A 27,065-nucleotide genomic window follows, 5' to 3' on the forward strand; every position below is an offset into this window, starting at 1 on the left:
AGTCTTCTTGTCTTCAGTCTTGAATCCCATTGATCTGTATACTTTACTGTTTCTAGTCATCTTTCTAAATGCATTTCCTGAATGTCTTCAAATGTCTTCCTGATTGCCTTAGTGTGGCACAGATTCTCTTAGTATGGTAGGATAGACCCTCATGATCTGCCCTTTGCTTGCCTGTTCAGCTTTGTCTAGAGCCTTCTTCTGTACTTCATGACTTCATACCCCAATACTTCATGACTTGGTCATACCAAGCATTCCTGCTTGATTCATGTCTTTGTACCTCGGTTTAGTCTGCCTAAATGACTGTTACACTCTCCAAAGGGGAGAAATACCTACTGTTTGAAATCTTAGCTCAACCTCCATGTTTTAGTTTCCTAGGGCTGGCTTATAATAACAGAAATTTATTCTCTCATAATTCTAGAGGCTAGAAGTCTGAAATCTGAAGTCAAGGTGTCATCAAGGCCATGTTCTCTCTGAAAGCTCTAGGGAAGAATCTTTCCTTGCTGCTTCTGGTTTCTGATGTTTGCCAGCAACCTTTGGCACCACTCCAATCTTTGCCTCTGTCTTCACATGGCCTTCTCCCATGTCTGTCTGTATCTGAATTTCCAGTATGACATCATCTTAATTTGAGTACATCTGCAAAGACCCAATTTCCAAATAAGGTTACATTTACAGGTACCAGGGGTTAAGATTTCAACATATATTTTTGGGTACACATTCAACCCCATGACACTCTATATGAAGTCTTTTCTGACTCTGGCTGTCCTTTATCATTGCCAGGAGGATTTACATATTGCTTATATGTCACTGTTTTAGGCTCATCCTTTTCTGCTTATGGGCCTCCTATCAAGTAGTTCACTTTTCCACCCTCGTATCACAGCCCCTCAGTTTTTATATTTATTCTTACTAATCATTTTGGATCAAGTTTGAATTCGCTTCTCCACTGGAGGCCTGAGTCAGAGTAGCAACCTCACTAAGTAACAGAGGAGGAAAAATTTGTAAAATAATAGATAGAGATTTTAATAGGACTTAGCAACTAGTTTAAGGGGCTTGGGGAGGGAAGAGGGAGTAAACAAAGATAACTTTGAGGTTTCAGCTTAAGTTGACTGAGACGTAGTATAGGTTAGCAGAAATAAGGAATATAGAAGCATAATCAGCTTTACAAGAACAGATGCTAAGCTTAATTTTATATATACTGAGTTTGAATTCTAAGTGAGACATTTTTGTCTGAGAACCTTGTTTTTTGAGGGGTTTATCTAAGGTCTGAGTTGAAAAAATCAAATAGGTTTTAAAATATTATTTTACATAAAAAATATACTTTTCTCCCAGGTCTCTGTTAATTCATACGTTATGCTAGTGATCCTCAAACCTGTTATGCTCTCTTCCCCATTCTATATTCACATTGAAGTGCCATAAATTCTCAATGTTCTGTTGAATTAAAAAAAAAATACTACAACGTTTTCAAGAGCAACAGTCAAGATTTTAAAATAAAACCATTCAGATTTTACTGTATTTCTCATTAATAAGACTTAGAGAGCACAGACTATTTATTTTAAGTATGAATTAGAGTTGGAATAAATTTCAAAGCCTGAAAGCATTTAATATTTCTGAGGAACTTCATAAAAGGGGAATGAGTAGATCTCTAGTTCATTCTGTCTGCGTGTAGCTTTGAACTTTGAGTTTTTCAGTCCACAAAGAGGACTCTTGAAATTTAAATGCTTGTGTTAGAAAATAACTTCAATTTTTCAAAATTTACCCTGAGTGAATGCTATTTGGAACTCTAGCATCATGAAGATTTATTTTAGCTTGGGAAAAATAACTAAGTACTGTGATAAATTTTCATTATCTTATATGTTCTGGAAGTTTTTTCTATTAAATAAGCCAGACTTTTAAATGGAGTATTTCAATCAATAGTTCTGTGTGGAGATTGTCTGTCTGTTATTGTTGTTGGGTTTTTTGTTTTGTTTTCCTTATTAAATCTCCTAAAATGAATGGCTTGAAACTGTCTGTAATAATTATAAATAAATAAACCCATTACTGAGCACAGTTCCTATAGGTCCACAGCTGGGCTCAGCATTCTTTGTTTAGGTGTTTAGTCCTAGATGACATTCTCCAGTAGTAACATATCCACATGGTATAAAATGGATTCTGGTTCCTTCAAAGTGAAATTGCTGCACTATTAAACAATAAGTGATGTGTGTTTTATGCTTCCAAAAAAGAAAGTATCAGAGAGTGAGGGTTGATTTTGGTTATTGAATTTATACTGTGCTATATATAAATGTTTCTGTTTTAGACTCGGGAACAGGAGGAATTGGAAGAAGCTTTAGAGGTAGAACGACAGGAAAATGAACAAAGAAGACTATTTATACAAAAGGAAGAACAACTGCAGCAGATTCTAAAAAGGAAGAATAAGCAGGCTTTTTTAGATGAACTGGTACGTATTAATGCTAATTGTGATTAAAAAATCAGTAGTTTTCAGGGTTTAGCTTTCCTATTTATTATGCTGGATAATGATATTTAAATGGCATTTCTATAGTTTGTGCTGATGTATTCAACTTCTGTGCCTTTGTTTTTTTAAAAACTTGTTGAGAATGGGCTATGTGTTCTAGAAGTGGGTGGAAGTAGAGAGGAGGAGATGCTAAGAGCAGAGTTCTTGAAGCTCCACTCCTCTGGGGAAGCTGATCTATGAGGGAACCTTCCTACTGAGTGAAGAGCCTGTGAATTGGAAAGGATCCTGATAGCTAGTTAGTCCCAGTTCCTCTTTGGAAAAGAAGTTGCTGTCACTTCAGAGGTGTGCCCAGCCTCTGCACTGCAGGTTTTCAAGGTAAAAAAAAGTTTGAAAGGAAGAGAAAAAGAGGAGAGTGATGTCAGCATCGTTGTGGAGTGAGCTCTTCCCTTAGTCTCTCCGCCCTAATATACAACGAAAGTGACATCCATAAAGCAACAGACGACACCCACCCACACAACACAACAGACGTCTGAGAGATCCACACAGATATATGTCTGAAGGTGGGAGTGCTGGACCCCCTGGAAGGCAATAGAAGGAGGTAAGTAGATCTCTTCTACCTCCACCATTGGCAGCAATCTAGGGCGTGGGACCTTGGGTGGTGGCTGACGCATGACTTGAGAGAAGAAAGAGGAAAAGACAGCCTTCTGTGGGAACACTTTCACTCTCAGAGTTGCCTCCCAGTCCCTGGGAATGCTCCACTCCAAGGCAGCTAAGCAACTGAGAGGGTGTCCCAAAAAGTTGAGCAGACCCAAGTGTGCAGCCAGTGAGTGTGGAGCAGTAGTGCAGAGCAGGAATGTGGGCAGGAAAGAATGTGCCCCCTCCCCCTCATTCCACCTGGTGCATCATCTCTGCCATCAGCCAGGGCAGGGGATCCTCACCAAAGCACCTGTGCCTATGTGTGTAAAGCAGGAGTGGCCACATGCAGAGAGCCCTTTTGGCAGAGCTTCCAACGGACAGGAACAACTGCCAGAGGTCATGATGGGCTCAGAAAACACAGACTGTGCCCCACCCAGTGGTGGCAGGTGGAATCTGTGACCAGATACCGCCACTATGTGACAGCAAAAGTCCTCCCCATCAAATAGCATGAAGAAATATATTAACACTACAGACGAGAAGGAAAATGACAAGTACCCAAGAATGAATCCTGAAGTCACAGAAGTTTACAATCTAAATGACCGGGTATTCAAAATAGTTATCATAAAGAAACTCAATGAGGGGCCTGCCCATGACTGAGTGGTTAGGTTCACACGCTCCGCTTCGGTGGCCCAGGGTTTTGCCAGTTTGGATCCTGGGCATGGACATGGCACCGCTCATCAGGCCATGTTGAGGTAGCATCCCACATGCCACAACTAGAAGGACCCACAACTAAAATATACAACTATGTACTGGGGGGATTTGGGGAGAAAAAGAAAAAAAAAAAAAGAAGATTGGCATCAGTTGTAAGCTCAGGTGCCAATCTTTAAAAACAAAAGAAACTCAATGAGTTACAAGAAAACTCAGAAAGACAGTCAGTGAACTCAGGAATAAAATTAGTGAGGAGAGGAAATTCTTCACAAAAGAGATTGAAACTATTTAAAAAACCTAATCAGAAATGTTAGAGATGAAGAACACACTGAATGAAATTTTTTGAAAATCTGGAATCCTTAAAAAACAGAGCTGATCTTATAGAGGACAGAATTAATAATTTAGGGGACTGAAATATAGCAATGCTTCAGGTGGAGGAGGAGAGAGAACTAAGACTAAAAAGAAATGAAGAGATTCTCTGAGAAATATCTTAATTATCAAATGCAACATAAGGATTATAGGTATTCCAGGGGGAAAAAGGAGCAGAGAGCTTGTTCAAAGAAATAATAACTGAGAACTTCCCAAACATGGAGAAGAAACTGAAATTACTTGTAAATGAAGCTAATAGAACTCCTAATTACTCTAATGTAAAAAGATCTTCTCTGAGGCATATATTAGTAAAACCAGAAAAGTGACGAGAAAACATATTAAGGGCAGCAAGGCCGAGGAAAATAACCTACAATGGAACCCCTATCAGGCTTTCAGCACATTTCTCAACAGAAACCTTACAGGATAGGAGAGAATGGAATGATATATTCAAAATACTGAAAGACAAAAACTTTCAACCAGGAATACTCTATCCACTGAAACTATCCTTCAGGTACAATGAAGCTATAAAAACTTTCCCAGATAAACAAAAGCTGAGGGAGTTAATCGCCACAAGACCCCTGCCCCCTCCTTACCACCCCCCCTCCACAAGAAATGATCAAGACGGTCATCATACATGAAAATAAAAAAAACAAAAGGTTTTACAAAGCCTTGAGCAGGGAAATAAATAGGCAAAATCAGAACGTTGCAGCTCTCTATCAGAACAGTGAGCAAACACTCAATTATAGCATTAGAGATAAAGGGAAGGAAAGCATCAAAAATAACTGTATTCAGTACATTTTAATCACAAACTCACAACACAAAACAGGATGAGTTGTGACAACAATAACCTAGACAGGGAAGAAGAAAGGGGTGGAACTTGCTTAGATTAAGAAGATAAGAGGCTATCAAAATGTGGAGTATCTCATCTGTGAGATCTTTTATACAAACCTTGTGGTAACCACTAAACAAAAAATCAGAACAGAGACACAAATAATAAATAAAGAGAAAAGTGAGAAAACCATCATAGAGAATCACCAAACTGAATTGGCAGTTGGAAATACACAGGATGAGAAACATGGGAAATACATAACAACTGGAAAACAAGTGATAAAATGGCAGTATTAAACCCTCATATATCAATAATCACTCTAAATGTAAATGGATTGAATTCTCCAATCAAAAGACATAGAGTGGCTTTATGGTTTAAAAAACAAGTCTCAACAATATGCTGCCTCCAGGAAACACAGCTAAAGAGAAACACAGGTTCAGAGTAAAGGGATGGAATACAATACTTCAAGCTAATGGCAAACAAAAAAAGCAGGTATTGCCATGCTTATATCAGACAAAGTAGACTTCAAGATAAAAAAGTCTGTCTTTCGAGAGACAAAGAGGGGCAGCATATTACTAATAAAAGACACTCCACCAAGAGGACATAACACTTATAAATATATATGCACCTAACATAGCACCAAAGTACATAAAGCAACTATTAACAGGCGTAAAAGGAGAAATTAACAGCAACACAATTATAGTAGGGGACCTCAGCGCCCCACTTACATCAATGGATAAATCATCCAGATAGAAAGTCAGCATAGAAATATTGGAATTAAATGAAACAGTAAACCAGTTGGACTTAACAGATATATGTAGAACACTCCGTCCAAACTCAGCAGAATATACATTCTTCTCAAGTGCACATAGACCATATGTTGGGAAACAAGGCAAGCCTCAACAAATTTAAGAAGATAGAAATCATATCAACCATTTTTCCAACCATCATCCTATGAAACTAGAAATCAATTACAAGTAAAATGCTGGGAAAGTCACAGACACGTGGAGACTAAAGAGCAGGATACTGAACAAGCAATGAATTATTGAAGAAATTAAAGGATAAACCAAAAAATATCTGGAGACCAATGAAAATTCACCATACCAACTCATATGGGTTGCAGCAAAAGCAGTCCTAAGAGGGAATTTCGTAGCAATACAGGCCCACCTTAACTAACAAGAAAATTCTCAAATAAGGAATCTTAAACTACAACTAACAGAACTAGAAAAAGAAGAACAAAAAAAGCCCAAAGTCAGCAGGAGGGAAGTAATAAAAATTAGAGCAGAAATCAATGAAATAGAAACCCAAAAAACGGTAGAAAGTGTCAGCAAAACTAGGATCTGGTTCTTGGAGAAGAGAAATAAAATTGACAAACCCATAGTCAGACTCACTAAGAACAAAAAGAGAGAAGGCTCAAATAAATAAAATTAGAAATGAAAGAGGAGAAGTTTACAACAGATACCACAGAAATACAAATGACTATATGAGAGTGCTATAGTGCTATGAAAAACCTATATGCCAACAAACTGGACAATCTAGAAGAAATGGATAAATTCTTAGACTCATACAACCTCCCAAAACTGAGTCAAGAAGAAATGGAGAATCTGAATAGACCAATCACAAGTAAAAAGATTGAAAAGGTAATTGAAAACCTCCCCAAAAATGAAAGTCCAGAAGCAGATGGCTTCTCTGGAGAATTCTATCAAACATTTAAAGAAGATTTAATACCTGTGATTTTCAGAGTATTCGAAAAAGTTGAAGATGACAGAACACTTCCTAACTCATTCTGTGAGGGCAACATCACCCTGATCCAAAAGCCAGACATGGACAACACAAAGAAGAAAAATTATAGGCCGGTATTGTTGATGAACACAGATGTGGAAATCCTCAACAAAATGTTGGCAAATCGAATACAGCAATACATTAAAAGGCTCATACACCAGGGTCAAGTGGGATTTATGCCAGAGATGCATGATGGTTCAACATCTGCAAATCAATAAATGTGATACACCACCTTAACAGAATGAGGAATAAAAATGTAGATGTAGAGAAAGCATTTGACAGGATCCAACATCCATTTATGTTAAAATCTCTCAATGAAATGGGTATAGAAGGAAAGTACCTCAACATAATAAAGGCTATATATGACAAACCCACAGCCAACATCATACTCAGTGGTGAAAGACTGAAAGCCATCCCTCTGAGAACAGGAACAAGACAAGGGTGCTCATTCTTTCCACTCCTATTCAACGTAGTACTGGAGGTTTAGGCCAGAGCGATTAGGCAAGAAAAAGAAACAAAAGGTATCCAAATTGGCAAGGAAGAAGTGAAACTCTCACTGTTTGCAGATGACGTCATTATAGAAAATCCTAAAGAATCTATCAGAAAACTATTAGAAGTAAACAATAACCACAGCAGAGTTGCAGGGTAGAAAATCAAACTTAAAACATCAGTTGCATTTCTGTACCCTATGAACTAACAGAAAGAGAACTCAAGAATACAATACCATTTACGATCACAACAAAAGAATAAAATATCTAGAAATAAATTTAACCAAGGATGTAAAAGACCTATACACTGAAAACTGTAAGACATTATTGAAAGAAATTGATGATGATGTAAATAATTGGAAAGACAGTCCATGCAGGTGAATTGCAAGAATAAACATAGTAAGGGGCCACCCCGGTGGCACAGTGGTTAAGTTCACATGTTCCATTTTGGCGGCTCGGTGTTCACTGGTTTGGATCCCATGTGCGGACCTGTGCACCGCTTGTCTAGCTGTCCTGTGGCAGGTGTCCCACATATAAAATAGAGGAAGATGGGCATGGATGTTAGCTCAGGGCCAGTCTTCCCCAGCAAAAAGAGGAGGATTGACAGCAGATGTTAGCTCAGGGCTAATCTTCCTTAAAAAAAAAAAAAAAACATTCTTCACAGGAATAGAACAAAGAATCCTAAAATTCATATGTGGCAATAAAAGACCCCGAATAGCTAAAGCAATCCTGAGAAAAAAGAACAAAGCTGGAGGCATCATAATCCCTGACTTCAAAATATACTACAAGGGTATAGTAATCAAAATTCTGTGGTATTGGTGCAAAAACACACACATAGATCAATGGAACAGAATTGAAAGCCCAGAAATAAAATCACACAGGTATGGACAGCTAATCTTTGACAAAGGATCCAAGAACATACAATGAAGAAAGGAAAGTCTCTTCAATAAATGGTGTTGGGAAAACTGGACAGCCACATGCAAAAGAATGAAAGTAGACTGTTATCTTCTACCATACAGAAAAATTAACTGAAAATGGATTAAGGAAGGTAAGATGTGAAATCATAAAACTCCTAGAAGAAAATATAGGCTGTACATCTTTTCACATCGGTCTTACAAGCATATTTTTGAATACCATGTCTACTCGTGCAAGGGAAACAAAAGAAAAAGTAAGCAAGTGGAACTTCATCAGACTGAAGAGCTTCTGCAAGGCAAAGGAAACCAAGAACAAAATGAAAAGACAACCCGCCAACTTGTAGAAAATATTTGCAAATCATAAATCCAACAAGGGATTAATCTCCAAAATATATAAAGAACTCATACAGTTCTACCTCAAATAACAAATGACTCCATCAAAAAATGGGCAGAGACATTTGGAACAGACATTCTTCCAAAGAAGATATACAGATCCCAACAGACACTTCAAAAGATGTTCAGCATCAGTAATCATTAGGGAAATGCAAATCAAAACTACAGTGAGATATCACCTTACACCTGTTAGAATGAGTGTAATTACCAAGACAAAAAATAGCAAATGTTGGAGAGGATGTGGAGAAAAGGGAAGCCTCATACATTACTGGTGGGAATGCAAAGTTGTGCAGCCACCATGGAAAACAGTATGGAGATTTCTCAAGAAATTAAAAATAGAAATACCATATGACCTAGCTATCCCACTACTGGGCATTTATCCAAAGAACTTGAAGTCTGCAATTCAAAGAGACTTATGCACCCCTGTGTTCATTGCAGCATTATTCACGATAGCCAAGATGTGGAAACAACCCAGGTGCCCACTGACTCATGAATGCATAACAAAGATGTGGTATATATATATATATATATACAATGAAATACTACTCAGCCATAGAAAAAGTCAAAATCGTCGCATTTGCAACAGTGTGGATGAAGCTTGAGGGTATTATGTTAGGCAAAATAAACTAGACAGAGGAAGACAAACACTGCATGATTTCACTTATATGTGGAAGGTAAAGAAACACATGGGCAAGGAGAACAAATTAGTGGTTCCAAAAGGGGTTGGGGGTTGAGGGATTGGGCATAAGGGGTAAAGGGGCACATTTATATGGTGACTGACAACTAATAATGTACAACTGAAACTTCACAATGTTTATAAACTATTATGACCTTAATAAAATAATTATAAAAACCTATTGTCAATATCCACTTTATTTTCAGATGAGAGAGTCTTCTTATAACTGACGTAGCCAGTGTATTATTAATGGATTCTTTATATGTTTCTAAGTTTACTGAAAACACATTGTTTTCAATGCATTTGTCTCCTGATTAATACTGGTTTTCTAATAACTAGCTCATTTTTATTTTGGCTCCATGCTCAAGTTTATAGTGACTCTGGTTACTCTATGAGAACTATGTTCTGTATTTTTGCCTAAAAAAGAATATACTTGAAAGAAATGGCAGTATTTTGCAAGTTATTGGTGTCTTACACCAGTTAGCTCCCCAAGTAGTCAGCATTGTTAGATAATAGCAGTAATAATAACTAAGGTTTATGAAGTGTTTCATAGATCTGACAATATATTGTGTGATGCTTATAACCCGGTGTGATATTGATGAACTCATAACTAGAAAATCATCTTCTTCAGGAAAGTCTTTTTGCATTTTTTTCCTTTCCCTTTCTGTTCATGTAAGTGATTTCCATGTGGTGTTAACACAGTTAACTCCTTGGTCTAGTTGATATGCTGTAAGATATTATTGTGTGATTGGGGAAATACCTATGTGTCTATTTTTCTGCTGTACTTTTGCCAAAAGGCAACTAACCTGGAATAAAAAGAAAAAGGAAGATTGCTTAAATTAGAAGTAGGTGGAAAAGAAGTAGGTGACAAAGTAAAGGAAAAGTAATGGTAAGGGCATTAATGAGGTTTAGACAGAAAATGCTTATCAGACACCCTGTCTACTTTGTGTGAGTGAAAAGTAGATTTGGTCTTAAAAATGAGGACAGCGGCATATAAAGTAGGATATGGTGTTTTCCCTAGAAAACTCCATTTATTTTTCTTGAAACTATTACATCGCAGGTACGACTGTAATAGTTGAAATGACACGTGTTGTGTTTTACTTTTTTCATAGGCATATATTTTGTGAGAAATTAAAAACCTTAAAGGATGAATTAGTAAATATTGATGTTATAATTGTTTTATTGAATGTTCTTTTTCTTATTTTATACAAAGAGGAACACATTTTTTCTTTGGTAATGCTTCTCCTCTATACAATTAATTGAATTGATTCGAAATATGGAACTCAGATATAAAATGTAACACTTATGATGAAACTTTTTAACGTAAGATGAAAACATTTGAAAAATGTTCCATGTGATACACAGAGTTTTTAGAGTTTATTTTGAGGTTAGCTAGCTGTGCATAGTAATTATTCTTGCATATTCTTTTAGTCATCAAAATACTAAGTTTTGCTGCATCATTGAGCTGCTCTTGGCGTGGAGCTCCCCTTCAATTCAGTGGGGCATGAAGCAAGATGTGAAACTGCCAGTGTTGGACATTGTGTATAACCTGGAGTTAATATTGGTTTTTGTGAGACAGCCCCGCCCCCCAACTTCCTGTTTTCTTCACCTGCAAGTCATTACTGCACATACTTTCTTCGCTGTTTAGATCATGTAACATGGTGGTTAAATAATCCTTAGCAATTTACTGTATTCATTCCAACAGTTAATTCCTGCAGATTGGGTTAGAATACCACTACAGTTTGAATTTCTTGTTTTCATTTTAAAATTTATTTTAAAAAATTCTTTGTTACTTTAATTTTTGAATATTTATTAAAAATTTTTTTGTTGAAATGTTAACATAAACCTTTAGTCCTTATTAACTAATTGAAAGAATTCATTAAATTTCCTTTTATCCTCTTGAATCCTTATTAAGTAGAAGAATACATTGTATTTCTTTTTCTATGTATGTTCTTGTGTTAGATTTTGTAAAAAAGATACCATTGACATTTGTAAATAGGTTTAGAAGCTTAAATCGTAGAAATATTTTCTGGATCTAATTTAGGCAACAAGTACTACTTATTAGAATTCTTTTCTCCTGTGTTTAGGTTTGGTCCTTGTGCTAAAAGTCAGTGTTTAACCTTTTAAAAAGCATTAGCATTACATTATAGTGTATGTGATAGGATTTTAATGTTATGGTCTTAATGTTTATGGCTTAGCATTTACCATAATGTTGCCTAAAAAGTCCATTTATTTAATCCTAACTGTAAATTAATTTTTTTAACAGTTTGGAAAAACACTTTTATATAGGTCTTGACTTATTAAATGTTTTTACATTCCTGTTTGAAAATTCTCTTCAGCTTATGTCTTAAATTTTGTATGGGCTAATATTGTTGTCAAATGCAGTAGCTGATTTTTATTAGAAATATTTTTTGCCAGATGGCTTGCTTAAAGTCACTTAAAATAATCTTTAAAAAATGGTCATTATAAAGATTTTAATGAGTATTACAGGCAGTCTTATTAAAATTTCTGTAAATATTAAACAGTGTACCTTCAGGCAATTAATGTAGGTTAGTTAACCTTCCAAGGTAAAATGGAAAGCTAAGAAGACTGAAATAACTTGAAAGGCTGATCTGCATTTTATGTATTCCTAAGAGCGTGTGTGTTTCTCATAGTTTATTTTACTCTCTAGATTTGTTGTTGTTGTTAGAGCTCCTACTTAATTCAACTTTAACATTTACAAAGATTTTCAGGCTCCAAAGTTTTGAGTGCTAACGTGGAATAAAGCATATTTCAAATAAATTGTATGACTTAGTATCAAAATTAGTCATAGATTCCTACAATGTTTATTTTTATTAAATTTCAGCTGTTTTACCAAGACATTTTAATATTCAGGTCCTTTTATGTGAAAGTGAATCCAGGATTAAAACAAGCCAAAGTAGTGATTAGCAACTTTTTTTGTAAATGAACACGTTGCTTTGCTTTTACATAAGAACTTTTACTTTTTTAGAGTAAATACCAGGTATGGAAGAACATTTAAATTAACTTAGAGTATAAATTGGGAAGCATTGCTTTAATTTTTTAGCCAAGGAAATTTATTTTTCTTCTTTAGTTTTTACATATGAAAAGATAGTAATAGCTTTTAAAAGATATTTTGGGCTACAGCACATTTAAAATGTCCTTTAATTTTATATTTTATTATAGAGTTCTTAATGGGAAGCTAGAAAAGCTGCAGGAATTCACTGCAATTCCATTACTAATGCACTGGTAATACTTTGTTGTAGAATATGAAAGGTATCGAAGTATATTCTCATAGTATATTTCATTTATTTTCCTTCATTATTGCTAAAGCCAAGTCAAAAAGATTTTGTTCCTTAATAAGGGTCTATTTTGTAAATAAAATTTATGTTCTTCCATTTACTTTTAAAAGTTTTAACCTTTGTAACATTGCTCTTGCGAGGCACTTCTATTACAAAATCTTGAAGTACAAATTTGTTTTAGGATAATTCTGTTGAAATACATTGCTTGTTATTTGTATGACTTTTGTACTATAACCTTAAAAGGAATTCCTTTAAATATATTAATTAGCCACATTTGTGCCTAAAACTGTTAATAAGCTGTTAGATTTCAAAAGAAAATTAGATTCTGCTATATATTTGCTTTCATATTATAAAATGTTACTATAGTTTTTTTCACGATTAAATTCTGTGTAGTTACTATTTTAAAAATCAGTAGGCCATTTGAAGTATATGTGTGTTTTCATAGGTAACCTTGGTATAGGAGATACAAATGTGTTTGTACTTTAATTTTTGTTTATAGATATAGAAAGTACTGGGTGTATGTATATGTATGATCTCCTTCTCTTCTGGCCTTCCTCTGCATATGTTTCTATGTTCTTATTTAACTAACAACTCAGAAAGGAAAAAGTCTGGATATCATTTAGTTTAGACCTTAGCTCCACAGCACTTTAAACATGTAAGAAGACTTCATATTAAACAGAATTGAATAACAGTCGTCTACATATAAGAATTAGTTAGTTATTTGCTTGTGTTATTAATATTTGTGTGCATAGATTTGTGTAAATAGTGGCCCTGATTTACTATTAATATGAGAGATTAAAAATGTTTACTATCATTTTGTCAATTAAAAAATTTAGACTTACTTTCTAAAAATAAGTTAAGGAGAAAATATACTTTTGGTTGTACTTGACAATCGTTCCATTATGCAAAACAGAACAAGAATCATATCCAAACGGCCTCAGGTGAAATCTAATGGGAAACAATTTCAAACTGATCTGAACTCACTGGTAAAACGAATGTGTCTTTAGATAAACATCTGATCTAAGTTATAGTACTTTGTACTACTCTTTTTGTGATTAGCTTCTAATTTTTTTATTTTAATAAATGTGGTTGGCTTTACTAGATGAAATAAGACCTTATTATAATGTCTTTAATATGGAGTTTATAAAAATACTTTTTTGCAAGTTATTTTGATTTATGAGTCAAAAACAGCCTTTTGTTTATTATGGAATGTTAACATTTTTTGTAAAGTGTTGTCCATAAAGTGAATATTTAAGTTGACATCAAATGCATATAGAAAGGCATAATTTAAAATAAAAGACTTGCTCCTTTTTAGTTTTTCCTTTTTAACTTTCATTTTTCACTGTAACTTTTCTCCTAGGAAAGTTCTGATCTCCCTGTTGCTCTACTTTTGGCTCAGCATAAAGACAGATCCACCCAATTGGAAATGCAGCTTGAGAAACCTAAACCTGTAAAACCAGTGACGTTTTCTACAGGTATCAAAATGGTAAGCTTTATTTTAATTGCTTCTCTGAAAGATATATTTCAAGGATTATACTTCATATTTTTATATTGATTTCTGGAGATAAACTGAAAGGTTCGGATGTTTAAGAACAGTGATCTCAGCTGGATGTCTAGAAATATGAATATGTGTAGTGTAAGAGGAAAGTGAAAAGTAATGATTTTCAAAGTACACAGCACAGTTTTGTTGTGTAGGATATTGGGTTTGTAAGTGTTTTCTTATTCTACATAAATTTTTAAGCTTGTAGTATAGGAAAACAATGTTTCTTAAAAGAAAATGCAGACTTCCAGTTCCTCATATGGCATGTAAGAAAGTTGGAAGTTGCCACTCCATTCTAACAAGTAAAAAGCTGAACACAGTGAAAACTGAACAACATTCCTTAGATCCGTAAATGGAGAGAGGTCAAAAGGCAAACCGCTGCCCTTAAAGTTGGAGAGATGGACAGAGAATGTGGAGAATCACAACTTACCAGAGCAGCAACCTTGCTGGGAGCCAGTGCTGGTGTAGGGAAACCCGAATTGTAATTGACAGATTGCTGGAGGCTCAATGTGGACAACTCTGGAGGTGAAAACTCCAGCAGCAATCAGCCTTTGGAGGGCCTCCAAATTTTTGTGAGTTTTACCTCTTGCATCTCTGCCAGGTTCTCTCAGTGAATATCAAAGAAAAATCTCCTTGTGCTTCTGGCAGCAGAAGGGAAAAGGAACCATTTTGAAATGTGCCAGAGCATTCTGTTCTTCTTAAGAAGGCCTGCCCTCAGGAGAAGCTGTTTTACCAGAGCCTAACCTTCTCTAGTTTTATCAGAGCCTGACGTGGGGGAAGGGAAATACCCAGCTCCAGCCACTCAAGCCTTCCATGTGGGAAGAGGGAAATACACAACTTCAGCCCACTCTAACCATCCTCCAAGAGGAGGGAGGGAGATGGACTGAGAAGCATTTGTGAAGTTCACAATCTAGAAGTAGAGGCTGTCTAAAAGACTGAGACCTAATATAGGACTGTACAGCTCAACCCCTCCCCCCCAAACCTTGCCACCACATTACTAAGACCTATTTATAGCAGCTCCTTTTACCCAGTGCATCATGCCTGGTTACCAAGAAAAAATTACAAGACATACTAAAAGGTAGAAGACACAGTTGGAAGAGACAGAGTGAGCATCAGAAACAGGCTCACCCAACGTGCAGGGATGTTTGAATTATCAGACCAGGAATTTAAGACAGCTATGATTAGTATGTTAAGGGTATGATTGGATAAAGTAGACAACATGCAAGAACAGAGGGGCAATCTTGAGAGATGGAAATGCTCAGAAAGAACCAAAAAGAAATAATAGAGAAAAAACCCGTTGTAACAGAAATGAAGATGACTTTGATGGGCTTATTAGTAGACTAGACATGGCCGAGAAAAGAATCTTTGAGCAAGAGGATTTATCAACAGAATTCTTGAAAACTGAAAACCAAAGAGAAGAAGACTGGGAGGAACAAGAAACAGAACAGAATATCCAAGAACTCTGGGACAGCTACAAAAGGTGTAATGTATGTGCAATGGGAATACCAGAAGGAGAAGGAGAGAGATGAACAAAAGATAGATTTGAAACAATAACAACTGAGAATTTTCCCCAAATTAACATCAGATACCAAACCAAAGATCCAGGGAGCTCAGAGAACACCCAGTAGGATATATGCCAAAAAAGACTACATCTAGGCATCTCATTTTCAAATTACAGAAAATTGAAGATAAAGAAAAAATCCTGAAGAAGCCAGAGGGAAGAAAACACCTTACCTATAGAGGAGCACTGATAAGAAGTATATCTGGCTTCTTCTCAGAAATGAGGCGAGCAAGAAGAGAGTGGATGAGAGAGTTAAGGTATTGAGAGAAAAAAGCTGCCAACCTAAAATAATGCACCGTGCAAAATTATTCTTTGGAAGTGAAGGAGAAATAAAGGTTGTCAGACGAGCTAAAGTTGAGGAAATGTTCTGCACTAGACCTTCCGTATGAGAAGTGTTATAAAAAACGTTCTTTAGAGACAAAGAAAATAATGTAAGTTGGAAATTCAGATCTGCACAAAGAAAGGAAGAGTATCAGAGAAGAAATAAGTAAAGATAAAATAGAAACTTTGGTTTTTCTTCTTCTCCATTGACCTAACACATAACAGTTTGTTTAAAATAATAGCAATACTGTATTTGACTACGTTTGCTTTTGTGTGCGTATATATGTGCAGATACACACGCATGCATGCTAATATCTAAGTGAAATGAATGACAATGATAATACAAGGGACGGGAGGAAGCAGAATTATTTTATTATCATAAGGTAGTCGCACTACCTGTGTTTCTCTCCCCAACTGCTCATTCAGCTACTTTTTTCTGAGTTTTAAAATTGCCTACCTGGTTTGTTGTGTGTGTGCTGGCTATTAGATTATAAACATCTCGAGGGCAGAGGCTGCATATTTTAACTTCATTTTATATGATTATGCGTATGTGGATACCTGAATAATATAAAATATTGATGATCAGTTTTAAACTTAAAGACGTAGAAAGTATTAACATCTTCAAATAATGAAAGAAAATTACTCATTAAGGAATTACCAAAGCTTTTGAATTAGGAGGCAGTATAGTATAGAGGCAAGAAAATGGGCATGGAAAGACTCAGATACAATGAGATTAAACCCCAACTTCACCATTTAGTAGATGTGTATCCACGGGTAAGATATTACTTTGCTCTTCATGAGTTTGTTTCCTCATTGGTAAATTTGAGATAATAATTTTAACTTTATGTGGTTGTTCAGAGGGTTAAAATGTATATATAAAATGCTAGACCAAGTGTGGGGCTGGCCTGGTGACGTAGTGGTTAAGTTCATGTGCTCTGCTTCGGTGGCCTGGGGTTTGCAGTTTCAGATCCCAGATGCAGACCTACACAGGTCAGTACTTGGGAACTGAACCTGGGCCGCTGAAGTGGAGTGTGCCACTAGGCCCTTAAATTGTATTTTTTAATTCACATATAGTAAAGATCATTCTTTGTAATGTATAGGGTCTTCACGAATGCAGAGTTGCATGTCTACCACCACAATCATAATATAAAGCAGTTCTATCGTGCCTCAAAATTCTCGTGTGCTACCCTGTCATAGTCAACCCTGAACCCAAAACCCCCCGGCAACTAGGGATCTCTCTCTTCTTTGTCCTTGTTGTTTTTGCTTTTCCAGAATGTCATATAAGTGGAATCATACAGTGTCTAGCCTTTTAGGTCTAGCTTTAACTTAGCAACATGCATTTGAGATCATCCATGTATCAATAGTTGTTCCTTTTTGTTGAGTAATATACTATTGTATGGATATACCAGTTTCTTTATCCATTCATCAGTAGAAGGGCATTTGGATTTTTGCCTTTTTTTTATGGTTATGAATAAAGCTGCTGGAAATATTTGCATACAATTGCATACATAAAATGACACAGTTTTTATGTGGATTTATTAATATTACTGAATATGGAGACTGACATAATATAGATGAAAATCTAAGTTTATAAGGTTAATATCTTTGTACTCTTTGGAAAAATCAATCCTCAAATTCAGGATGAAAAGTAACATTTATGGAGTACCTATTTATGCCAGGGGTTGATTTCACTGAACAGATGTTGGTAAGGATATCAACATTACAGAAGACTTTGTGACCTTTGATAGTTGTTTTTTAATAAAAAGTGTCATGTTTTGTTTTTATGTCTCCATGAAATAGATGGTATTCCTATTTTTGCAGATATGAAAACTGAATCTCAGAGAGGTTAGATCACATATAAAGAACAACACTGAAACTCATTGTCTGTTACACCACATTGTTTAATTAACGGCCTATTATAAAGATTATTCTAAGTATAATGAGTATAGATATAAATAAAAACTATAACAGACCAGTGAATTCTGATTGCAGGCAGAGTTTGTGACTCATATTTATTTTATACTATTTATTTATTTATTTTATTATTTTTTATTTTTTATTTTTTTTAAAGATTTTTATTTTTTCCTTTTTCTCCCCAAAGACCCCCAGTACATAGTTGTGTATTCTTCGTTGTGGGTTCTTCTAGTGGTGGCATGTGCGACGCTGCCTCAGCGTGGTCTGACGAGCAGTGCCATGTCCGCGCCCAGGATTCGAACCAACGAAACACTGGGCCGCCTGCAGCGGAGCGCGCGAACTTAACCACTCGGCCACGGGGCCAGCCCCTATACTATTTATTTTTAACTAGCTATTTTACTTACAGACTCCCAAATGCCTTTAGAAACTTTTTAATATATATATCCATATTTCTAGATAAGATTTCAGTTATACTATGACTATATAAGTAAAGAAACTGAAATATTTCATGTCCATAGTTGGGGAAATTTACAAATAACTAATTGTATACTATGAGCTTTATGTCATATTCTTTCCCATAGCTTACCATGATGGAGGAAAAAGTAATTAATGCTCAAACTGTTAACTACAGAATTTATTGCAGTGGTTGAATTTATTCCAGGAAATCTTGTCTGATGATTTGGACATAGACAGAAGTAATGAGACAGAGAGTTGTGAGTTTTATCAGTTACCTTGGTTGTGATGGGAACAAATTAAAATCAGTATGCTATGAATAGTTGGAAGCTTTGACCCGTTTAGTCCCTTCAGGAGGACTTTCTAGATATTTGAAAATGTGGAAGTATTCTTAGTGTGGAATGCAGAAATAATAGTTTCCTGCTTAAATTAACTTATTCAACAAACGTTTTTCTACAAAGTGTTCTACGCACTTTATTCTGTGTTGCTTTGTGTAGTGAGACACATTTTCCAGTCTTACAGATATTTTTATCAGGTACCAATCAGTTTATTACAGTAAAGTTTTATCAAGTACCTGTCACATTTGTAAGGCAGTGTTAGCTGTTGCTGTTGAAGATATGGTGACTTTGCAAGTGGGAGAAAGAAAGGTGTGATTAAAGCAGTCTCTGAACATTATCTCACTTAATCCTCACAACTATCCTGCAAGATTGATAGTGGTATTACCACTTATGGGGAAGCATAATGACTCAGATTAAATGTTTCCCAGACTAATAATTCTGCTAAGTGAGAGAGCTGAGATTTAGACTCAGGTAAGTCTGGCAGATTCCAGGTATTTTCTGCTACTCTATACCTGTATGGTCTTGACCTCCAGAAGGTGATTTTCTAAGTGGGAAGGAAAAACTAACATGTATAAAGTAACTATATGGTATTGATTTTAAGTACAGTGAGACTTTCTACCAAGGGACCCAAATTAAATAAATCCTTGTGCAATATGAAAAACTTGAATTAAGGCTTGAGAAAAGTAAACTTTAAGAAAGATGGAAGGGAAGAAGGAAGGCATTCCATATTTAAAAAGGATATGTGGGAGCACTGTGAGCAAAAGTATGGAAGGAGTGAATTTAGCAAAGTTCATGTCATAGTTCCTAGCCAGGAATTTTCTTCTAGTGAACTTGCACACTAATTTCAAAATGCAGATTTTTTCTTTGGTTCCTAAGAGGTTATGGTATGAAATTCAAATACCTAGATTCATTTTCATGTGTCTGTAAGAGCTTTTTACTAGTAATCTATTGAGTAAGTTAAAAGTTTCTAAAATCGATATTTGCAAATGCTGAAATAAACTCATTTTTTGTGTTTGCTTAGGACTATGATTCAGTATTTTCCTGAGAAGTCTGGCTGCCACAAATATTTGGCAGTCTTAGAAGGCTACATCTGCACATGTGTGTGACCAGATAATTCCTGCAGTGTTTGTCAGTGTGATACTTGAATTTTTTAGCTAAGCAGACCTATTTTTCCTTTGTAGTTTTATCAGTGCACCAAGAGTATTGTCTTGAGTTAATTGTAGTTTTCAAGTTACTGTTCTTCTTTCTTTCTTTCTTTCTTTTTAAAGATTTTATTTTTCCTTTTTCTCCCCAAAGCCCCTCGGTACATAGTTGTATATTTTTAGTTGTGGGTCCTTCTAGTTGTGGCATGTGGGATGCCACCTCAGCGTGGCTTGATGAGCGGTGCCATGTCTGCGCCCAGGATCCGAACCGGTGAAACCCTGGGCCGCCGAAGCGGAGTGTGCAAACTAACCACTCGGCCACGGGGCTGGCACCCTTAAATTACTGTTCTTCTGATAATATTTGTAGAAATATTACTATTAGGCCTATAGTAGGAAATGTATTGGTTTTTTTTGTTGATCATTTTGTTCTCATGTAATTCTTCATATAGTTTTGCTTATTATTTTGTTCATTTCCAATTCATTTCTATCACAGATTCTTTTATGTTAGAATATAATTTGCCACACCTTCTGGGGCTGTGGCTAAGTTTGAAAACCAAGGGTTATATTCAGTTATTTCTGGACAATCTTTAACTTTCTTAAGCATATGCAATTAGTGGCTAACTTCTATGTCCCTTTCTATCAGAGCCCTGTCTCCTATTAACATTTTTCTGCACTAGAAACCCTTGTCTTTTTTTTTAATTTATTTTTATTTTTTTATTAAGATTGTGATAGATTACAACCTTGTGAGATTTCAGTTGTACATTATTGTTAGTAATGTTGTGGGTACACCACTTCACCCTTTGTGCCCTCTCCCCATCCCCCCTTTTCCCTGGTAACCACCGGTCGGTTCTCCATGTCTATATGGTAACTTCCACCTGTAAGTGGGGTCATATAGAGTTCGTCTTTCTCTGTCTGGCTTATTTCGCTTAGCATAATACCCTCAAGGTCCATCCATGTTGATGCGAATGGAACAATTTGGTCCTTTTTTATTGCTGAGTAGTATTCCATTGTGTATATATACCACATCTTCTTTATCCAGTTGTCAGTTTCTGGGCATTTAGGTTGGTTCCACGTCTTGGCTATTGTAAATAATGCTGCGATGAACACAGGGGTGCATGGGATTCTTGGGATTGCTGATTTCAGGTTCTTAGGATAGATACCCAGTAGTGGGATAGCTGGGTCATAGGGTATTTCTATTTTTAACTTTTTGAGAAATCTCCATACTGTTTTCCATAGTGGCTGCACTAGTTTGCATTCCCACCAACATTGTATGAGGGTTCCTTTTTCTCCACATCCTCTCCAACATTTGTCACTTTTGGTTTTGGATATTTTTGCCAATCTAACGGGTGAAAGGTGATATCTTAGTGTAGTTTTGATTTGCATTTCCCTGATGATTAGCGATGATGAACATCTTTTCATGTGTCTATTGGCCATACTTATATCTGCTTTGGAGAAATGTCTGTTCATGTCCTCTGCCCATTTTTTGATCGGGTTGTTTGTTTTTTTGTTGTTAAGCTGTGTGAGTTCTTTGTATATTATGGATATTAATCCCTTGTTGGATAAGTAGCTTGTAAATATTTTTTCCCAATTAGTGGGCTGTTTTTTTCTTTCAATCCTGTTTTCCCTTGCCTTGAAGGATCTCTTTAGTCTGATGAAGTCCCATTTGTTTATTCTTTCTATTGTTTCCCTCATCTGAGGAGTTATAGTGTCCGAAAAGATTCTTTTGAAACTGATGTCAAAGGTGCACTGCCTATATTCTCCTCTAGAAGACTTATTGTTTCAGGCCTAATCTTTAGGTCTTTGATCCATTTTGAGTTTATTTTTGTGAACGGTGAAAAAGAATGGTCGATTTTCATTCTTTTACATGTGGCTGTCCAGTTTTCCCAGCACCATTTGTTGAAGAGACTTTCTTTTCTCCATTGTAGGCCCTCAGCTCCTTTGTTGAAATTAGCTGTCCATAGATGTGTGGTTTTGTCTCTGGGCTTTCAATTCTGTTCCATTGATCTGTGGACCTGTTTTTGTACCAGTACCATGCTGTTTTGATCACTGTAGCTTTGTAGTATGTTTTGAAATCAGGGATTGTGATCCTTCCGGCTTTGTTTTTCTTACTCAGGATTGCTTTAGCAATTCGGGGTCTTTTGCTGCCCCATATGAATTTTAGGATTCTTTGTTCAATTTCTGTAAAGAATGTCCTTGGGATTGTGATTGGGATAGCATTGAATCTGTAGATTGCTTTAGGTAGTATGGACATTTTAACTATGTTTGTTCTTCCAATCCCTGTGCATGGAATGTCTTTCCATCTCTTTATGTCATCATCAATTTCTTTCAGGAAAGTCTTGTAGTTTTCATTATATAAATCTTTCACTTCCTTGGTTAAATTTATCCCAAGGTATTTTATTCTTTTTGTTGCGATTTTGAATGGGATTGAGTTCTTGAGTTCTTTTCCTCTTGGTTCATTGTTAGTGTATAGAAATGCTACTGATTTATGTATATTGATTTTATACCCTGCAACTTTGCTGTAGCTGTTGATTGTTTCTAATAGTTTTCCTATGGATTCTTTGGGGTTTTCCTTATATAAGATCATGTCGTCTGCAAACAGTGAGAGTTTTACTTCTTCATTGCCTGTTTGGATTCCTTTTATTTTTTTTTCCTGCCGAATAGCTCTGGCCAACACCTCCAGTACTATGTTGAATAGGAGTGGTGAAAGTGGGCACCGTTGTCTTGTTCCTGTCCTCAGAGGGATGGGTTTCAGTTTTTGCCCATTGAGTATGATGTTGGCTGTGGGTTTGTCATATATGGCCTTTATTATGTTGAGGTACTTCCTTCTATACCCATTTTATTGAGAGTTTTTATCATAAATGGGTGTTGGATCTTGTTGAATCTTTCTCTGCATCTATTGAGATGATCATGTGGTTTTTGTTTCTCATTTTGTTGATGTAGTGTATCACGTTGATTGACTTGCGGATGTTGAACCATCCCTTTGTCCGTGGTATAAATCCCACTTGATCATGGTGTATAATCTTTTTGATGTATTGCTGTATTCGGTTTGCCAGAATTTTGTTGAGGATTTTTACATCTATGTTCATCAGTGATATCGGCCTGTAGTTCTCCTTCTTTGTGTTGTCCTTGTCAGGTTTGGGGATCAGAGTGATGTTGGCTCCATAGAATGTGTTAGGGAGTACTCCATCTTCCTCAATTTTCTGGAATAGTTTGAGAAGGATAGGTATTAAATCTTCTTTGAATGTTTGGTAGAATTCTCCAGAGAAGCTGTCTGGTCCTGGACTCTTATTTTTGGGGAGGTTTTTGATTACCGTTTCTATTTCTTTACTTGTGATTGGCCTATTCAGATTCTCCATTTCTTCCTGGTTCAGTTTGGGGAGGTTGCAAGAGTCCAGGAATTTGTTCATTTCTAACCCTTCTCTTTTTTGTTGAGAATGCTTCTGGCACCTCTCAGCCTCCATCCCAATGGTAGACAGAACTAAGAACATATTCCTGCTTTCTTCTGCTCCTTCTCATCAGAGCGTTTCCAGACGCTACATGGTAGTCTTGGAGCCCCTACCCAGCCCCTATTCTGGTCTCAGGGTGGTGTTGGGTTCATAACTCCTAGAAAATTAGGTTGAATATTAGGGGTTAAATATTCTTAAAGAGACCAAGGGCTTTCAGCTATGTTATAGTTTAAGTAAGATTCTGTGGATTAGCAAAGCATTGTAACCTTGCTCCTGGGATCAAGATTTATAAGTGGTGGATTTACTAGCAAACATATGCAAGGAACATTTCTTTATAAGCTGAGAAATCCTTTAGGATCTCTAGTATTATTCCCTCTTTCATTCCTGATATTGGTAATATATATCTTGTCACTTCTTTTCTGTGATCAGTGTGGCTAGAAGTTTATCAATTTTTCTTGATCTGTTCAAAGAACTAATTTTTGAATTTAATGATTTATTTTTCTATTGTTTTTCTGTCTTCCATTCCAGTGATATTTGCTCTTTTTTATTTCCTTCACTCTCTGGGATGTAATTTGCTCTGCTTTTCTAGTTTCTAAAGGTATAAGCTTAGATTATTAATTTTAGGCCTTTCTGATTTTTCATTATTGGCACTTAATGGTATAAATATTCTTTTAACCATTTCTTTAGTTGCATCTCACACATTTTGATGTGTTGTTTTGATGGTTTGAGTCCTCTGAGAGGTAGTTACCAAGATGGGTTTAAATGTACAAGAAATGTATTAAGGAAAATGCCTGTGAGAGAAAATTAGGAGGCAGCTCTAGGAGGCTGAGGGAGTCATCCGACTTAGGACGTAGGTTTGACTCCCAGTGAAGAAAGAAGAAAGGTTGGGCAGGAGTGTCTCAGACTACAGTATGTCTCTAAGGAAAGTTTGGCAAGGCAAATGGGGAATCTTTGTGGCAAAGTTTTCTAGAGGAGTCTTGCATCTCTTAAGTATGGAACTGCCATGGTATTCCTGCCTCACTCAGTCATTGGCTAGAAGGAGCCCATGGAAAGCATGGTTTTGGTGCAAATGTGGAGATGGATTTCAGAGTGCAGCTGCTGGGATTCTTGGTCAATTACGCTTCTGCAGCTGGAGAGCTGATGGGTGCATTCATCTGGCCATCACAGGTGTGTGTGCATTTTCATTTAGTTCAAATTGTTGTGTACTTTTGTTTTTGATTTCTTGCTTGACCCACGGGTTATTTAGAAAAGTGTTATTTAATTTCCAAATTTTCCAAATCCTTGTTGCTATTGGTTTCTAGTTTAATTCCATTGTAGTTAGAATATACTTGTATGATTTCAAACATCTTTGATGTATTGGGACTGCTTCTCTTGCCCAGAGAATGGTCTGTCTTGGTAAGTTTTTGTGAACTTGGAAAGAATTTGTATTCTGCTTAGGGTAGAGTGTTCTGAGACTGTGAATTAGGTCAAGTTAATTGATATTAAGTCTTCTGTTTCCTTACTGATTTTTTTCTTCATTCTTTCAGTTACTGATAGAACAGTGTTGAAATATTCCAGTGTCAGTGTGGATTTTTAAAAATCAGTTTTGTACTATATATTTTTAAGCTCTGTTTTTAGTTGCATAGACATGTAGAATTGTTTTATGCTTTTGATACTTTGACATCTTTGTTATTATGAAATATCCGTCTTTATTCTTGGTAATATTCTTTGTTCTACTGCTTTTTCTGATGTTAATGTAACTACTTTAGCTTTTTTCTTTAAGATTTTTTCTTTTATTTTTCCTTTTTCTCCCCAAAGCCCCCCAGTACATAGTTGTGTATTTTTAGTTGTGGGTCCTTCTAGTTGTGGCATGTGAGATGCCGCCTCAGCATGGCTTGATGAATGGTGCCATCTCCACGCCCAGGATTTGAACCAGCAAAACCCTGGGCTGCCAAAGTGGAGCGTGTGAACTTAACCACTTGGCCACGGGGCCAGCCCCTACTCCAGCTTTTTTGATTAGTGTTTTCATGGTATGAGTTGCTTTCTTAAAGACAGTATATATACAATTGAATCTTGCTTTTTCAATAAATCTGACAGGCTTCCTTTTATTTATTGTTTTAAGGTAATTATTGTTATGGTTGGGTTTAAATTTACCTTCATCAAATTTGGAAAAATTTTGGCCATTATTTCTTCATATATTTTTTTGTTCTTTCCCCCTCCTCCCACCTTCCTCTTGGATAATTGAAATCAAGGCCAAGAAAATAACCAGATATATAGTGTTGAAAGACTAAATGATTTCCCCCTGTGGTGGGGAACAAGGCATTGCAGTATGGCTAGAAAAAGAAAGAAAAGGCAGAAAGGAAGAAGTTAAACTGTCTCTATATGTAGATGATATGATTGGCTGAAAAGATCTGAAAGTGACTACTAAAAATAATAAAATGAAGGAGTGCTTCAATTTGTAATTGAAACATCTAGGTTTTACTCTTTGATATTGTTACACAGTACGTCAATGCTTTATTATTTTTCTGGTCTTATTTTCTTTGTGCTTTGGGTAGCTACCATTGCTATGCCTTCAAGTTTACTGATCTTTACTTCACTTATGTTTAATCTGCTGTTTATCCGTCTTGTTATATTTTTCGTTTCAGGTAGTATGTGTTTTAAATCTCTACATATTCCATTTGGGTCTTTTTCACATCTTCTGTTTCTCTTCTCATCGTGTTTATATGTTATTCTCTGTCTTGAACATGTGGAGCATATTTATAACAGCATAGTTTTAACATCATTGTCTGCTAATTTTGTCACCTCTGTTCATTTCTGTCTGCTTCTATTGACTGATTTTTTTTCTCCTGATGTGGGTCATATATTTCTGCCTTGTTTTTAAATATCTGGAAATTTATGGTATTCCATTAAATGTTTTCAGACTTTTGGGATATAGTTACCTATAATCTGTTAGATCCTTACAAGGATTGCTTTCAAGCATTGTTACGGCTTATAAAAGCAGACTTGAACGTTAGGCTAGTTTGGCTCCACTTTCAAGGTGATACCATTTTGAGGACTCTACCTGATGCCTCCCATGTATTGAGAAGCCTTTTTACCTTGTTTATTGAGAATGTGAACTGTTCTAGTCCTGTGTGAGCTTTGGGAATTGATTGACCTTTTTGCTTTCCAGGGTATTTTCTGTACTTTGAGTAGTTTACACTCTCTCATGTGCAGATCATTACCCAGGGAAAAGTTAAGGCACCACTGCAGATCTCCAGAGCAGAGGTGGGCAGATTACAACTTGCAGGCCAAGTCCCACCTACCACCTATTATTGTAACTGAAGTTTTATTGGAACAAGCCATACTTGTTCATTTATGTATTGTCTTTGTTGTTTTCCTGTTTTAATGGCAGGGTTGAGTAGTTATGGGTTGAGAGATCATATGACCTGCAAAGCCTAAAATACATATCTGCCCTTTACAGAAAACATTTGCTGACTCTTGCTTTAGAGTTTTCTTTCTGTAGCGTTTTCCTGTCCGGTAATCTATGCTGCAAATTATAGCTACCCTGACAGCCCTGAAGTCTGATCTCAGTCTCCTTCACTCCCAGGCTTTCTTTGGAGTCCCCGTCTACGTATCATGGCCTGGAAATGGCCTCCATGCTGTAAGCTGGGGCAATGTAGGGCTTACCTCATTTGTTTTCCTTCCCTTGGGGAATCACAGTACTGTATTGGCTGATATTAAATTTCTGAAAACAATTGATTCTTATATTTTTCTTTTTCAGTTTTCTGGAAAAATTCCTTAAGGTGGGGAATGGTCCATCCAATCTTTGTTATTATAAAATGGTCGTGTGCA

The 27,065-nt window shown here is 36.1% G+C and overlaps 1 protein-coding gene across 1 annotated transcript in view; it reads left to right on the top strand.

Annotated features, from left to right (window-relative positions):
- MNAT1 (MNAT1 component of CDK activating kinase) overlaps positions 1-27,065 on the top strand; it is a 211,786-nt gene that overhangs the window by 67,921 nt on the left and 116,800 nt on the right. Inside the window, exons 5-6 of the mRNA XM_001497949.7 lie at positions 2,291-2,431; positions 13,901-14,026. Of these exons, the coding sequence (XP_001497999.1) occupies positions 2,291-2,431; positions 13,901-14,026 (267 nt within the window). The remainder of the gene's footprint in view (positions 1-2,290; positions 2,432-13,900; positions 14,027-27,065) is intronic.

This window comes from Equus caballus, chromosome 24, assembly GCF_041296265.1.
Source record: "Equus caballus isolate H_3958 breed thoroughbred chromosome 24, TB-T2T, whole genome shotgun sequence".
NCBI classification, from domain to species: domain Eukaryota; kingdom Metazoa; phylum Chordata; class Mammalia; order Perissodactyla; family Equidae; genus Equus; species Equus caballus.